At 41.6% G+C, this 17,532-nt stretch overlaps 1 protein-coding gene across 8 annotated transcripts in view; it reads left to right on the top strand.

Moving 5' to 3' along the window:
- MEIS2 (Meis homeobox 2) overlaps positions 1-17,532 on the top strand; it is a 221,002-nt gene that overhangs the window by 60,018 nt on the left and 143,452 nt on the right. For all 8 annotated transcript variants that reach the window (XM_017887762.1, XM_017887763.1, XM_017887759.1 and 5 more), the window contains exon 8: positions 9,006-9,151. In XM_017887762.1, the coding sequence (XP_017743251.1) occupies positions 9,006-9,151 (146 nt within the window). The remainder of the gene's footprint in view (positions 1-9,005; positions 9,152-17,532) is intronic.

Genomic DNA, 17,532 nt, shown 5'->3' with positions numbered 1-17,532 from the left:
CTTCTTCTTTTTTTTTTTTTTTTTTAAATCTCATTTGAAATCCTGATGCAGGTTTCTCAGTGGGATGCCCTAAATTAAACCCCTGGAAGGTAGTCCCTGACAACCACTGAAAGAAAATACCTTTTGGCTCTTAGTATGGTGTAATCCTGTTTTCAAAGTACTATATTTAAGAGGAAAAGGCGTAAAGAAGTGATGACGGAAAATTAGTCTATAAAATACTGTGTTGCAGTTCCATTATTACATTATTCTTCATTTTTAACGGTAACGTTTCTGAATAACCCAAACAAGCTGGGTAGTGGGCAGTCCCCACTCTCCTAGCACTCTCTCTTATGTTGGAATAGGGCAGAGTTGAGATGGAGCACCATTTTTATAAGCAGTATATGACATGGGTCTCACATCATCTCTGCATATATGCACAGAGGGAAACACTGGGTGGGATATAACCTAGTGCCCATAGGGCAGGGAGAGTGGAGGGAGGGAACCTAAGGCTTGGTAACTACTAGAAGCCAGGGAATCTCTTTCCTGAGTACTTTCTTCAAAGCAAGTTTGTTCTCCTCAGGTTCTGATTAATATATCTAGAGGATCTTGCTATCAATCTGTACATTTCACTAACATTTGAGTGTTTACTCTTTCTCAGGGCTTGGGCATCAGAAATGCAAAAGCTCACAGACAGACAAACTAGTAAAAGCTCACAGACGGACAAACTAGTAAACAGATAAAGTGCAAGAAGAAAAGTAAATAACAGAGGTAAGAGCAAACTGCTGAAGAAGTAGGGAGCATAGTATACTAGCTCTGTTAGTGGGAGCTGGGGAAAGCTTTATGAAGCAGATTCCTTTTTCTCTGACTTTTAAAGGTTGAATAGGAGTTTGCTAGTAAAGAAGAATGGGAAAGGAGGAAGGAAAAATGAAGAGAAAGGGCATTCGAGGCCAATAGGAAGGATTAAAGGTATGGAATCTTGAAAGATCCCTTGGTTCAGAAAAGTCTTTAAAATTCAGCAGATGTTTCTGCTTCAAAATCATATTTAACTTGAGCTTTAGATCCACAGGAAATAATCATAAGCCTGTAGATAAAGGGTAGGCTCATACTGGATACACTCATCTGTGCAAAAATTATGAGATGCTTGTTTCTTGGTTCATATTTAATTTTAAGTGTAATGTCATCCAGTGTCTGTCTGGGACATAAATGTGAACATACAGGGCCTCTCTCTTGGCGTTTATTTCCTTAGCAGTGAGGGCAAATCCAGAATTTAGCCTCACCCTTCACATCTTCTTCTCCCAGCAGCTTGAGGAAAGGAATAGAGGAGGTGAGCATGGGCTTTGGAGGACGAGTGCTACTCTGCCACTTTCTGTGTGGCCTTTGACAAGTTATTTAATCTCTTTGAGTCTCAGTTTTCTTATCTGTACAATGGAGATGATAGTAGTTATTTTATTCGTTTGTTGTGAAGATTAAATAAGGACTGGAACATTACAAGTGCCCAATGGAAGTTACTTGTGGTAATGATCATAATGAAAGTGACAACAGTGTGGAGGAAGAAGGGACGGGCCAGGCGCGGTGTCTCATGCCTGTAATCCCAACACTTTGGGAGACCGAGGTGTGCAGATCACGAGGTCAAGAGATGGTGACCATCCTGGCCAGCATGGTGAAACCCCGTCTCTACTAAAAATACAAAAATTAACAGGGTGTGGTGGTGGGCGCCTGTAGTCTTAGCTACTCGGGAGGCTGAAGCAGGAGAATCGCTTGAACCATGGAGGTGGAGGTTGCAGTGAGCCGAGATTGCATCATTGCACTCCAGCCTGGCAACAGCGCGAGACTCTATCTCAAAAAGAAAAAACAAAAAAAGAGGAGATGGTGTTCTAGAGAGAGAACTGGTACTGAAAACTCCTACAAACTATAGAAATTTGCATATGTATATGTATATATGTCTCTGACTATAGGCAAAAACATTAAGTTCATCTACAAATATATTTCAATAATTGTGCACAAATCGATGAAGCATTTTAAACAGTGACAATTTAATTTATATAAATTTAGGTTTAAAATAGCATATAACACATATAAATATCTTTATATTCATAAATATACCTACTTCCTGGAAAGGGGTTGTCTGCAAGATATCAATATTGATATCTGCCTACCTATATTCATGTATGTATAAAATTAGCGAACTTACATTGTGCAAAATTGAAATGTTAGTGAATATGGTACATTTCTGTTGCTACAAAAAGAGCAGAAAAAAGGTCTTGTTCCTCCAGATGAGCTATCATTCTTTATTTACTTAATATATATTTTGTATGAACATATTTAACTATTAAACCTGGTCTAGAACTAGGGAGAAATGTGACAATTAAATAACGTACCTCAAGTTCCCTAAAAGAAGTACAAGTACTGTTAACCCAATACATACTAATTTGTTTTATTTCTCTGAAGAGACAAGTCTGAGAAGTCAGTTTTAGGTGTTTGACAGTGGGCCAAATGTCACAGAAACATTGTTCTATCTTTTAAAAAGTGACTTTAAAGGATGTGAATATACCATTGTAATCCCAGTTCTATGAAATGTTTAACTATACTGTACAGTGATGACATCAAAGTCCATGAGATCCTACTTCATGGACAGTAGGCTTCAAATATTGGTAGCATCTCTGGGTTCTGAGGGTCAGTCTAGTGCTATCCATGTCAGAGTCTTCACTTGGACTGTGTTAAACCAGTTATGAAACTTCTGAGTCTCAAGAACTCTTGCTGTACTGAATATAATTAAAGCTCTTGCAGGAACGGGCTGACTTCTGGAGAAGAGTTTGCACATTTCTATTTGAAGCCAACTTGGACCAGGTCTACCTCAGTCCCAACCCCAGGGCCCCAGAACTAATCTGTTCTCTGTGCTTAGACCTTTTCCTATAGAATCATACATTGTTTGGATCTGCCATTGGTAACAGTGTTCAGACAAGGTAATGCTTTGAAAAGTAAAAGATAATTGACAATGTTAATGTGAGAATACCAGTGGCGGTAGCACTGACTTGAAGTTGCCATGCCTGGACTCCAGTTTGTCCTTGACCATGTGTAGCTATGGCATGTTGGGCAAGGATTTAATCTCCTGGCTTCAGTTTCCTCAGTGGTAAATGTCAGTTTTGGCGGGGACGGGGTAAGTAGAGGAAGATAGACTAGGACTGTCTTGGTTGTTGCACTGTTTTTCTGATAGGACGAGGAGAAAGAAGGCCACATCTCTGCAGTATCAGACTCATCATAGCATATCATCATTGCTTTTATCATTTTTTCATTCCAAACCATGTGCTTGATATTCAAAATATAGATAGATTGTTGGTTAAATGGAATAAAGTAATATGCCAAACAATGAAGTGGCATCTTTTTGCCTGGATGGTTGATTTTTTTTTTCCTTTCTTTTTGAGATAGGGTCTCACTCCGCTGCCCAGGCGAGAGTACAGTGGTGCAATCACTGCCCACTGCAGCCTCGAACTCTTGGGATCAAGCTGTCCTCCCACCCCAAGCTGCGGTGTTCACCACCATGCCTGGCTCATTTTTTGTAGAGAGAGGGTCTCACTATGCTGCCCAGGTTGGTCTCAAATTCCCGAGTTCTAGCAATCCTCCCAAACAGGCCTCCCAAAGTGCTGGGATTGCCTGCATGAGCCACTATGCCAAGCCTGCCTAGGTAGTTTTTTTTTTTTTTTTTTTTTTTTTTTTGAGACGGAGTCTCACTCTGTCTCCCAGGCTGGAGTGCAGTGGCGCGATCTCGGCTCACTGCAAGCTCCGTCGCCTCCTGGGTTCGCACCATTCTCCTGCCTGAGCCTCCAGAGAAGCTGGGACTACAGGCACCCGCCACCATGCCCGGCTAATTTTTTTTTGTATTTTTAGTAGAGACGAGGTGTCACCATGTTTGCCAGGGTAGTCTCCATCTCCTGAACTTGTCATCCGCCCACCTCGGCCTCCCAAAGTGCTGGGATTACAGGCGTGAGCCACCGCGCCCAGCCTAAGTAGTTTTTATGACCATGAATTTTATGAATGAGAATTTTCTTTTCTTTTTTTTATCTTTCTAAAAAAATCTTTTCATAATCCCGGGTGAAGACCTGAGATTACAGGTGTGCACCACCACATTTGACTGATTTTTGTATTTTTTGTAGAGACGAGGTTTCACTTATATTGCCCAGACTGGTCTCGAACTCCTGGGCTCAGGTAATTCACCTACCTCAGCCTCCCAAATTGTTGGGATTACAGGTGTGAGCCACTGCACCCAGTCTTGATAGAATTTAGTATCAGTCATCTGAGGATCCTCTCATAGTGTGCCGACGTCCTTCCTTGATTCAATGGATACACAGCTGTGCATATGGGTACTTGCCTACACCCAGATGCCAATGGTATCCCAGGATTTAGCTTCCTGCAGTTAGACACTCTCATTACTGCTCTTTTAAGTAGGTGTGTGCTGGAGCTACCTACCAGAGCAGTGTCCTGCTCTGAGCATAATCTGCCCAGCTAAGGAAAGCATGTGTGACTTCCTTGAGAGCATAGGTGTAAATCCAGCTACAGATGCTCTCAAAATGCTTCAGAGTCTTAAGACAGGAGGAGGACCCAGGGATTAGATTCAGGCCTTCAGACAACAACAAAGGAGGACAGCAAACCAAGGGGATGCTCTCTGTGCTTTATGGCAGTGGTCCTCAAGCTAGAGTGGGCATCAGACCCCCCTGCAGGGATTATTAACAGGGCCCCGCTCCTAGAGTTTCAGATTCAGTGGGTCTCAGCTAAGACTAAGAATTTGCATTTCTCACAATTTTTCAGCTAGTGCCAATGCAAAGAGCCAGTGTTCTATAGCTTCTTTCTCTCTGTTTAACCCTTACTACCAGAAGACTAGGATGGGGATTTAGAACACCATGGCTTTCCCACAGTGAATAAGGCCCAGGCCAGATTGCAGTTACTCACCATGACCGCTAACCTCATTCATGGGAGTAAAGTAGAATTTTAACTACCTACCTGTTCCTGAGGCTGCATCTCATTTCTATTTAGACAATCTAGTCAGTGGCTTCCCAAAGCCCGTTAAAGCACCAGTGCTATGCTGATTGCCTAAGCAAACGCGAGGAATTGTCGAAATTACAAATTCCTTTTTCCAGCCCTAGCATGTTTTGAATCAGTAGGTCTGGGATGAGGCCTGGGGACCTGTGTTTTCAACAATCTCCTCTGATCATTTAATCCACTTCAGATTTATCTGTCCACAGGCCTTGAGTCTTCCTTTCCATGGTCACACACAGTATGTTTCACTAATGCACATTTATTTACCCAAAACTTAGACTATGCCCTTGGTCAAGGGATTAGCAACTTTTCAAAAGGAGCATGCCCAGTATTTCTTTATATAGCTGTTCATCATCAGAGGCATCAGTGCTGGTGGAATGGCCTTTGGTTTAGCTCTGCAGAAAAGCCCTGTGGGTACTGAGCTCTTCAAAGAAGCTCTGTTCCTGGCGTGTTTAGAAGTTACTCTGTGCACACAGGTAACTCACTCAGCTGTTCCAAAGGAACAAGACCTTCACCCTTTAGATATACAATGTGTACAGTTGCCCCACCATGGGGGTTGGTAAAAAGTGGGGAGGGCACTTGCATAAGCTCATGGATAAGCTCAGTCATTTACTCACCCAACCGACAATCACTGGTTATCTGCTCTGAGTCAGGCATGGAGGTATCTTCTCATAATCAAAAGATAAGCCATAAACAGTTCCTGCCCTCAAGGATTCCACAATTTTGAATGCTAACTTCAGATGCTATCTCCTTACCTCATTTGGCACGTGTATTTGTGCTGGTATACATACCTTTTTCCAGCATATAAACTCATTTGGCACATGTGCCAAGGATTGTCAACTATCTTATACACACAACCACACACACACGCGCGCGCACACACACACACAGCCTTAAAAGAAAAAAACACCAATATCCATGTTGAGTTACTAACTCTAGCATCAGCTGCAACGTTTTATTTTAGGTTGCAGTTCACACAGTTGTCTTTCAAAAATTTTCTTTATGCTGTTGTTAGTTCTCTGTGCTGGAGTTGGTCCACAGTCCATTGGAGGAAAAAACACCTGTGTTTATTGTTGTGTTTGGGAGAGGAAAATTCCTCTTTTTATAGAGGTATAAACATATATTAGTTTAAAATTTTGTGTCTAGTATCTAGTCATTAATACAAAACTAGACACATTATTGTTCATAATTATTTGTTACACTGGATCTAAATTCAAATATTTTACATTTATATACAATGGGTTGCTTTATATTAAAATTTATGTGATGCTCCTGTCTTCTCCAGTTTAAGTCAGTCATCAAAGGATGCTCAATCTAGCTATATATTTTTTTGAGCTAAATATAGTGAATCATATAGTTTGAAGGTGTTACCAGCCCTCTTTGCTTTTAAAAAAGAAAAAATGCACCATGGAGATGCTGTCTCTCATTTTAAGGTCATTGATTGGGTTAAAAGGCAAATGACTTTTTTCGTTGAACTTCCTTCAATTAAGCCATTAACCTTTTAAAATAAGTGCATTCAAAATCTATCAAAAAAAGCGAAATGAGATTTTAACAAAATCCTGACAATTTCAGCTTAAACATATACACAGAAACCATATGTGCTTAGAAAGAAATATATACACACAGGCATTGTTTACAGAGTGTGTTTTTATATTTGGAAGACATTGAAGGAAGAGCTATTCCATACATACATTATCTGAAATGTACATTCAGATAGCCTACATAGATTTCATATTAACAGACAAAGATATCTTTATCCATGGTAGGTAGACAGACAGACTGACTGACTTCAAACTTGCACTTGCAGTGTGGATTTTTTTTCCTCATCTCCGGGTACTGCTTTTCAAAATCGCCTCAGGCTACAGAACAGCACCTCAGATCCCCAAGGCCCACTGCCTGGCTCCTAATAGCCACTCTCCATCTGTGTCACATGAACAGCTGATGAGATCGCGCCAGTGTCTGTATTTTGGAGAGCACATCCACCCAGGTTAAAATGCTAGGGTTGCCAAGGAGCAGTCAGAAGCCATTAGTGTGGGTGAGAATTTGCCTTGCAGCAGTTCCTTGGCATGGTGGAAAGCGTGTGCACGTGTCCCTGCGTGAGCTTGGGTGTGCTTGTATGTGTGTGTGTCTCCTTGTCCAGGCGACACCCTGGTGTACATGGGTGTGCAGGGAGGATGGCAGATGAAAACTAGACTCTGCATATCCAGTATTGAAAGAGTCAAACGCCTTTTGTTTCGCTGTCTACTGATTCGTTCTTTGACTATATGGGGTCCCCCCTTTTTTTTTTAATCATAACAGAAGGCAAAGAAAAAGAGAACAGCAACTTCGGGGTCATGCTCTAGTGTTTGGGCAGATGGAAGGGAGCTGCTTTGCCTTGGGGCAGGGTGGTTGTAATGAAGTGGCCTGTCAGTCTGTAAATAGTGAGGGTCATCTCTTCCATGTGATGGAGGGGATCGCATTGCAGTGAAAATGGAAATGTCAATAAAATTAATCTGCCAGCTCTTTGCTGTGGCTTTTCTGCTTCTCTGGTCAAAGAAGGTTGAGGGTTTTTTGGCAAGAAAGGAAAAGAACAGGTACAGGGAAGCCCACGGAGCAGACCCAGAAGTTAGAAGGCAAGTGGCCCAGTGCGCAGGATGGCCGTGCTGCAGCACAGTCCGAGAGGAGGGAGCACGTCTGGGAATGAGCTGGTGGATCTCTAGTATTCCTCAGAAAGCTACAGAGCATCCAGCTCAGGCTACATTGAGCACAGAGTTTATTGTTTTAGGCTTTCTTGGACAAGGTTTTTACTTAGCATGGGATTTATGGCATTTACTGCTAATGAATGTCTATTCTTAAATTACAAAAACCCCCATCTCAGTGCAATTCCCAGATGTCCTTCCAGGACCCTGGCTTCTTAAACACCAGCAGGGAGCATAAACTCTCCACTTCTCTGTTTTCCTCTTTCGTGTGGCTTCAGGCTAATGATGTGCAAGGAAAACACAGCCATCTATAAAGCCCCAGTGCTGTCCCCGTATTCTTCATTTATTTTGCATTTGATTATGCCACAAGTCGGATCTTGTTTCTTTCCTTTTTTTAAAGTTATTAGTTCAAATATTAATGTAGGGATATGGCATATATTGCTGCTCTTGATTGATGCCTTCCCAAAAACAGGAAGACGTGCTCGTATGAATTTTAAGAAAGTAGGGGTCCTGCAATGCCTTGCCAGAAGAGTTTTTCAGATACATAATTTAGATGCCCTCCAGGCAGGCTTTCAAGGCATTTTTGCCGGAGGGCAAGAAAAAATAACTATGACTGTTAAAAGTAAATGATTTTTGCTAATGCACAATTAATGCCAGAGAAAAGCACAGAAGAGAAAGATGTTGATAGAAACTTCTGATTAAGTGAGCACCCTACCTTGATGTGTATCTTTTTTTTTCATGATAATGATCAGTGGTGCAGAGAGCTAAAAGTTTTCATGTCATGCAAATGCCGAGTGCAGGGTCATATGAGAAGTGCGCGAATGTGCGTGCTTAGGAGGTGACAGCTCTCGGAGGGGCAGAGCAGGCAGTGCGTTATGTGCAATGAACGGTGACACAGTTACTGTCACCTATGCAGGCAGCCTAGAATATATAGACTACAGAACATTTAACTTGATTACCCTACAGTATGTGTTCACTCTGGGCATGGGGATGCGTTTCCACTGAATGGGTTTTCTGATGGCGTTTTCCCACATTGGATTCCATAATTGACAAAGAGCTACTGCACTGTGTCAAGTGCACAATTATAATTGAATTAATGATATGGGCAAGTGTGAGACACACAAAATTAACATTTGAAGAGGCCTGGTTTAATTTTGTCTTTTACATATTTGTGTCTCCAATTATACTTTAATGAAAGAGAATATACCCGCTTAATAGATTTCTTTCAACAAGCTTAGCTGAGCTCATCATTAGCTGCACTTGTGGTTGGCACCCTTGCGATGTTTTCTCTAATGTATTTTTATTTCTTTCTACTAGGGGATGGTTTAGACAACAGTGTAGCTTCACCTGGTACAGGTGACGATGATGATCCGGATAAGGACAAAAAACGCCAGAAGAAAAGAGGCATTTTCCCCAAAGTAGCAACAAATATCATGAGAGCATGGCTCTTCCAGCATCTCACAGTAAGTCAAGATGAAAGAGAAAAAAAAAATAGTGTTTGTTGTTTTGTTAGCAAGTTATACGGTATCACACAGATTTTTTTTAAAACTAAGGTGCCTATTTTCTTATTCTTGAAATCTGATGACTAAGAGTAGTTTTTTTTTTTTTTTTTAATCAACTATTACCATCCAAAGAACACCCTCTAGACAGTAGCAGGTTTTTAAGAAGCTGGGAATGGACTTTATTTAAAATGATCTAAGACCCTAAACAGCATATATAAGTAAATTTGTTATTTATGCTAAAAGTGTGAGAGCAACTTCAGATAATGCCACAGCAACCAAGGGAAATGGCTGTAAGAAGCTCACAAATCCATAAACATTGCTGATTACACTGTTAACGAAAGCCGTCTCCTCCAGGAGGCAAAAGAAAAAAAAAAAGCACCTTGCCACATGCATGTCCAAGCTCACAGTATCAGGTGCAGCTTTAATTGCTGAATCAGTTTACAAATATATCATGTATTTATATGACAAATTCAGAAGGGTTATAGGTGCTATAATGCCTTTGTTTGCAAGGTGGACATTAAAGATTCTTTTTTAGCTGCTCAAGTCCATTATCTTAAAAGCTAACCATATTCACTTCTGGAAACGGTTTTACTATGTGCAACATTTTAAAAGTAACAATTTATCTTTATCTTCCTGTTTGCAATCCTTGTATGTGTGGATACATACTGTTGACTCTAAGACTCTCATGACCAAAAAAATACAATATATTTTTACAGAGAAACTAGGCATGCTTATATTTTACTGTTCATTTGGAAATTCTGGGAAACCAGTAAAAATTTCAGAGGATGCTTCTTGCTATAATATTGTTTTCAGGCCATTGATTTAAGCTAATACTTAAACATAGAGTAGCACATTGAAAGCTGAAGGTCTTCTTTGATTATCCAACTTGTGTGTTGCCATGCTGAATGACATTAGTTACAGTGTCATGGGTCCAGGACAAGGTTCCACTTTTATTTATGGTGGTGGTGGCTGATCTGCTCTTCTTGCAGAGCTGCAAAGGGCAAGGGGTGGAGCGGTGGTGGGGAGGGAAAAGTGATAGATTCACATTCCTAAATCGGCCATTTTGATGTAAGGACATTAGTAGCAAACTAAGGTGTATCGATCTGGCCTGTGGTGTCAGGATTAGCTGGGAGAACCAACGAGGCTGCCGTGGTAGTGGTTTTTCTTGCCTTGCAGCTATGGCCATTTCAAAGGTCAGGGCCCTGCACTGACTCGGCTCAGAGGAATTAGACAGAACATGCGGTCTCTGGGCTGATTACTTAACCAAAGACAAAATAATGAGTCCTAAGCAAATACTGACTAATTGAAAGGGCTGTAAATCCATTACATATTGGTCAGGGATAATCAGGAGTATTTAATCACTTTTATCTATTCAGGAGCACTGAAGCTGCAACAGCAAAGCCCTGAACCTTGCCATGTGGTTATTATTCTCATCATTATCAAAATTACTTCACAGCTGTTCTTTGCTACATCACCTCAGCTGGAGATTTACTAACCTGTAAAATGTTTTTAATTTGGAAGTCGAGTGAGTGTGAGGGGAGGGGTTTCTCATTTTTAAATGAAGGTTGGTTTGGTTAGAGTAGCAACTAAGAAAGGCAGTGTAGCTGCGGATGACAGGCCAGCTGCCTTCTCCTGACCAGCTCACCTGTTTGGTTCGCTCCCTCTGTCTTCCTCCATGCTTGGTCTTTCTTGGTTGAAAATAAACACTTCAACAGCTGCTTTCCAAGCAAACAGCTACGTGTGTTTTCAACCTCTCTGTCATCAAAACCCATGTCAGAGAACAGTAGAACCTTAGAGAATGCAGCTGCTCTGTTTATAGTTGAGGAAACAGAGACCCAGAAAGGGAAGTTACTAGCTGAAGGTCAAGCTGAGACAAGGACCCAAGCCTTCCAAACCGCCGACTCTGCGATTTTTCCACATTACAATGACTTTGCCAAAATGACGATCACCTTTACCAGTTGCATAGAGATCTCACAGTCTCCACCATCAATACGATCAGTCACAAGGGAGAAATACGGAGAAGGCAAGTGCTGTTTTCTTTTCTTGTTTTGAAAGCTCCGTGCTACCCCAACCTTTCCAAATATAGAAAGCCTTACACCTGTATTTCGTGAGTTGAATCTCACGTGGGGAGTATCAGGAACCCTTGATGCCTTAACTCCCTCCTCCCTGGCCAGGACAGCACCCAGCATACACCATGGCCACAGACCGAGAGTTGTGGGTGGCCGGTTATTTCTGGGCACTTGTTGTAACTCTGCTGTGCTGCGAACCAACAGTAAGAGCTTGTACTCACCTCGAGAGTGCTTTCATCTAGTTGAATGTATGCAAGGCTTTGTGCAGAATTCTCTGTCCAACTCTAATTTTTAATGACTGCCTGTCCTCGGGTCGGGGGAGAGAGGACTCAAATAGCCTAAGCTGGGGGAGTTGGGAAGTCTGCATTCACGCTCTGTGATCCTCTGTACTGGCTGAACCTCAGTTAAGTCCATTAAGTTCCCTGGACCTTCTGTTTCCCCGTTTTTCAAATGAGAGGGACACGTTGCAGGATGGATCACCTCCTTTCCCATGCTCCTAGGTTTTGGTTCTGCTCAAGGACATTTAGTCAGAGCAATGCCCTGTCCCAGCCTCATGGGTCATTCTTTCCTCTCTTTTCCCCTTTCTCTTTGCTTTTGCTTTTCACTAAGTGCTTTATTTCTCTCCTGACCTTCGCAACATGCCCCTTTCATTACTTTCTCCCACTGGCTTTGTCTCCCATCTTTTCTCGGTGCCGCTCCCCTGCCTTTTCTGCACCTCCCTTGTAGCTTTAGGAAATTCTCCTCTGCTTGCTCTTTGAAAATGTTTTCTTCTTCATCCACACTTCACCCCACTGCAGAGAAGAGGTTCAGTAACTTTGATGAGAATGGTCCTGTAAAACTTTTACTTTCCAATCTTTAATGAGCTGAAAGATTTACTCAGCTGTAATTCTGAGCTCAGAAACCAAGAATAGAGACCCCTAACTAGCGACATGTTAATTTAGATTTCTTTTCTTACATGCACTAACAGGCATGAGGAAGTCCTTGGAACTAGAGATGCCCCACTATATTTTTCTGTCATTTAATTAATTTCAACTTTCAAAGTGAAATGTTGGCTCTAGCTCACTGAAAGTAGATGCAGTCTAAATTATTATTCATGTAAATTTCTTTACAAGTGCATGATTCAATATGCGTTTCTCCATTATTAGTCTCTTTAACATTATTTCAAACTGGTTTGTTCCCTTTTGTGCAGTGTGACCTGTTCTTGTATTACAATAATCCCCGATGTACCCTTTTTTCTTTCTTTTTTAAAAAAGAAGCTAATTGAATTATCTCATTATTTTAATTTGTTAAGCAAATGTATTTTGCATCTCAGGATGTGTTCTTAAAGAAGGGGGCTGCTAAGGCTTTGCCCCCTGAATGGGCCATTGGCCCATTTTGACATTCATGCATTCATTAACTAGCAGAACATAAAAGAACTCTGGTTGTATTTTTTTTTTCCAAACACCCAACCAGCGTGGAGCAACTTTTCCCAATAAGCCACAGGGGTCTTTCTACATATGTTCTCAACTGCAAGCTATTGTCACCTATTCTGAATACCTCAAAAGGCCCAGAGGTGGAAAAAAACCTACCTCAACAAAGGCCAACTGTAGCAATTGTTAAGTCTTGGTCTCAATATGACAAAAATCATTCACCCTCAGTTTTCTTGGAAGAACAAGTTCCACTCCAACTGTAACAGTTAAAACAATCTCTCAAATTCCTTTGCACCACCAACTTTAGGGAAAAAGGTAACAAACTTGCACTAATTGATTACGCTGAGGAAAATATTTAAACAAAGTCCAAAGTGGCATTTAAAAAATCAAGTGATTTGATAAACGGTTTCCATAGTCAGAATTAAGCATTCTGAATGTGCTTAATCTGGGGCTAAATATTGATAATTAGCCTCAAATTTTTCGTTTCTAACTACCTATTTTCAAAATGCCCCTTAGAAAAATCCCCTCTCAAAAAATTCACAATAATTTTAACAAAATAAATCTATCTGTCTATATATTTTTAGAAATTCAACTAGCAAAAACTTTGTATATACCATTACCCTCTTCCGTTGGTTGATGGCTCTGCCTAACTTCTCAAGCTAAGAAATTCAGTGAAGATTGAAGAAAGAATCTCTTGGAAATGTGTGTGCCTTTTCTGGAAAGTACCCAATGGCAAAACGAACAAACAAACAGACAAAAACTTAGGGAAATCCTAGAGAAGTACATTCCTTTTGCTAGCACATGGAGATTATGATATCATAAAAGTAAGCCTGCCATTACAACTGTTTTTATTTGACTTCAAAGATAAAGAAAGAAACAGCAAGCAATAATACCCAGGCTGACGGTTTATTCATAACCATGAAAAAACTCCTCCACGCCAAGAAGCCCTTAGTGTGCTCAATTAGGCCCTCGGGCACCTCCACTTGCCACCTTCAAGAGCTCCTCCAGTTGTGCTGCAAATAATATATTTGATCATGGAACAGAAACAGGAAGTGCTCACATACAAAGACACTACTTGCTCATACCAGTTTCTGGCTGAAGGTCTTCTTATTTGAAAACATAGGGATAAAGCTCACACTTAGGAGATGTGGGACTTCTTTCAAAGATGTGTGTTACAGAATCAGAAGCAAATTTTACTTTTAAAAGTGACATAAGCCGAGGCGGGAGGATCGCTTGAGGCTAGGAGTTTGACACCAGCCTGGGCAACATAATGAGATCCCATCTCTACAAAACAATAAAAATTTAGCCAGGTGTGGTGCACCCATGCCTGTGGTCCCCACTACTCAGAAGGCCAAGGTGGGAAGATCATTTGAGCCCAGGAGTTTGAGGCTGCAGTGAGCTAGGATGGAACCATTGCACTCCAGTGTAAGCAACAGTATGAAACCCAGCCACAAAAAAAAAAAAAAAAAAAAAAAAGTGATATAATATTATGTATGCAGCCGCCTTGAAACTACAGATTCTGAAACCTCTGCCTTTCTTTCATGACAAAATGCTTTGTCCCCTCTTCATATCTCTGGGGTTTGGGGAGATGGATGAAGCCCACCTCTCAGGTGTTTACTCATTTTACTGCCTCCCCTATTACAATCTGTCTTATGGGATTTTGTAAAGGCCTGGGTTTGGTAATAAAAATGGGCTGTAATGGATATCATCCTACAGAAACAGTGCACCCAAGTTTTATAAGTATATTCAGTTCCATGTTATGTTAGAGAAACCTGTCTCTCCACTGAGTTCGTCAAGACCATATGACAGTAAACTTAGTCATCTTAAATTTGTTATTGTGATGTACACACACACACACGCGCGTGTGCAAGGGAGGAGGGAAGGAGGGAGGGAGAAAGAGAAACAGAGAGACTTAGACTATTTTGCCCTTTGACTAGTTCTCTTTATCTTGTGCAGATCCAGATGGCTTCTTTCTTAAATGAGGCAGTCCAGTGTCGAGGTTAAGAGCACAGGGCCTGGAATCTGCAACACAGTAGATTTTTGATCTTGAGCCATTACCCTCTCTGAGCCTCATTTTTCGTATCTGTAGAAGAAGAATAATTCTAGTTCCACCTAGTAGGGTTATTTTAAGGATTAAGTGAAATAATGTAAAGTGCTCAGCCCTGTGCCTGATTCTTATAATAACTACATAATATAAAGTAACTATAATTCTTATTTTAATCCAGTTAAATGGCTAGCAAAAGACTTTGACCAGTGGACCTAGACATCCAAAGTTACCACATTTGTTCCTGGGATTGTAGCAATGGAGAGACCAGGTTTTGCCAAACAAATCCCAAATATGGCTGGTGCAGTGGCTTGTGCCTGTAACCCCAACACTTTGGGAGGCCGAGGTGGGAGGAATGCCTGAAGCTCAGGAGTTTGAGACCAGCCTAGACAACATAGCAGGACCCCATCTCTCTAATTTTTTTTAATTGGCTGGGCATGGTGGTGCATGCCTGTGGTCCTGGCTGCTTGGGAGTATGAGGTGGTAGGATCACTTGAGCCCAGGAGTTAAAGGCTGCATGGAGCCATGATCATGGCACTGCACTCCAGGCTGGGTGACAAAGTGAGACCCTATCGCAAAGACCAAAAAAACAATAATAATATCCAGGCTGGGGGTGGTGGCTCACGCCTGTAATCCTAGCACTTTGGGAGGCCAAGGGGGGTGGATTGCTTAAGGCCAGGAGTTCAAGACCAGCCTGGGCAACATGTTGAACCTCATCTCTACTAAAAGTACAAAAATTAGCCAGGTGTGTTGGCACACGCCTATAGTCCCAGCTACTGGGGAGGCTGAGGTACAAGAATTGCTTGAGCCTGGGAGGCAGAGGTTGCAGTGAGTAGAGATTATGCCACTGCACTCCCGCCTGAAAAAAGAAAAAAAATTGAAATATCCCTCAGCAGGAGAGAACATGCTCTACATTCTGCCTTTTGAAATCCATATTAACATTCGGTGGCTGCTTGTTGAAGCTAGGTGATAGCATCAGAGAGTCCTGGTGTCAATGAAAGCCAGAGCATCCTAGTGAGCCTTCAGGGATGGGGTGGAAGGTGGAGAAGGAACGGGCTATGGCGTAGTTCAGAATGTCTCGAGTGGGGCTACTTTTGGGAGAGAAAGCTCTCTTTCACCATTTGTCTTCCAGGATGTGAACAGAATATAGAGTTGCCATCTTGCTTAGAGTGTGAAAGTCTGGGCTGTCTGCAAGACAGCATGTTATGGTTTTTATTATTTTTTGCTGATTGACTGATTGATTGTAGAGATGGCATCTTGCTATGTTGCCCAGGCTGGTCTTGAACTCGTGGCCTCAACTGATCTTCCCACCTCAGCCTCCCAAAGTGCTGGGATTATAGGTGCGAGCCACAGCACTTGGCCATGATAATGGTTTATAAAAAAGGGATCACCAACTGTGAACTTAGAAGCCTTAGGTGTGAACCCTGTGATGTTATTCAACCTCTCTGAACCTATTTCTTACCATTAAAATGAAAGTTATCTGCCCTCCTTAGCTGACTGGGTTGCTGCGTGGGTCAAATGATGTAGTCAGTTTATAAACTGTAATGTGCTGCACAAATGTCAGGTATTCTGGTCTTCTGGTTGTGTGCTTGGCTTTCCAGCTGCTTGAGACCGCTCAGATCTTATGTAACCACCAAGGGTTAGAGATAGAGTGCTGCCCACCTCTTTCATCCTCCACCCCCAATTTCTCCACTTGTCCATTTCCACAAATATATCCCTGGAGACACTGTGATAATTTCTATCATTAGACATCTTTTAAGGATCTTGAATGGTTAATTGAATCAGTATTTCATGGACATTAGTTATTTCTGCTTAGAAATTAGGGCCTTCATGATTCTGAGAATGGTCTACATAATACAAATAGCTATGAGCCAAATTAATACCAAATAGGAAATGTTGACCTTAGTTATACAGTAAGAGATGGTCTTTCTCATATTCAGAGCTGCAAATGTTCACATGCATACAAGTGAGGCACCTAAGAAATACTTATGTGGACATGCACATGCATAACACACAGCTGAAAGCACCAGCAGAGAGAGCTTCCCACAAGCATGCAGCATAGTGGGGCCGCCCCTAGCCTTAGCCTTTGCATTGTTTTCCTGCTTGCCAGGAGAAAACATCTGTGAATTATTTGAATGGAATCTTATACTAGAGAGCGTCTGAACTGGTGTCATCTCTGTTTAATTTCAGGAAATGATGTCACAATGCATTAAATAACAATGCTGGGTGATTTATTTTCCCGTGGACATGCTGTCCTAAGCATTCCTCTTCTTTTGCAATGTTTCCAATTAACTGTAAGCTGGAGTGTTCTTCCTATTTCATAATAATTTTGAGGGGTGGGGATGGGAGATAGGGGTGGGCAGAAGGGTAATTTCAGAGGTTGCTGAGGTTCAGAGCTAATGGCACATCCATCATGTCCTTATTGGGATGGGAGAGTGCTGAGCGCTGGAGCTGTGATCACCGGTGGCAACCTACAACAGTGTTGGTTAGTTTTAAAGAATGTCTAAAGATGAAAGCTTGAGTGTTCTGATGCTGGCTGTCCAAAGAGCCACCAGATAATTTTAATAGTGACCTGCATACTGTAGCTTCTGCCTTTATCAAAGTTTCTCTGCACTTCCTTCTTCGGTAAAGAATAGAGGACATAAGTCAATTCTGTGTGCCATCTGTTGTCGTTTTTACAGTTTCTCAAATTAAAGAGACAGGCCAAAAATTTAATATTGTGTTGGATCCTAGAAGCTCCTCTCGAAGAGAGAAAATTGCAACTGAATTTACTTTGTCTCTCTTGAGGGGGAAAAATTGCATATTGCTATGTCATAACCT

This window comes from Rhinopithecus bieti, unplaced genomic scaffold (assembly GCF_001698545.2).
Source record: "Rhinopithecus bieti isolate Rb0 unplaced genomic scaffold, ASM169854v2 scaffold_17812, whole genome shotgun sequence".
Classification (NCBI taxonomy): domain Eukaryota; kingdom Metazoa; phylum Chordata; class Mammalia; order Primates; family Cercopithecidae; genus Rhinopithecus; species Rhinopithecus bieti.
Note: the sequence above shows the minus strand (reverse complement) of the source record. Positions and strands in the feature narration are given on the sequence as shown.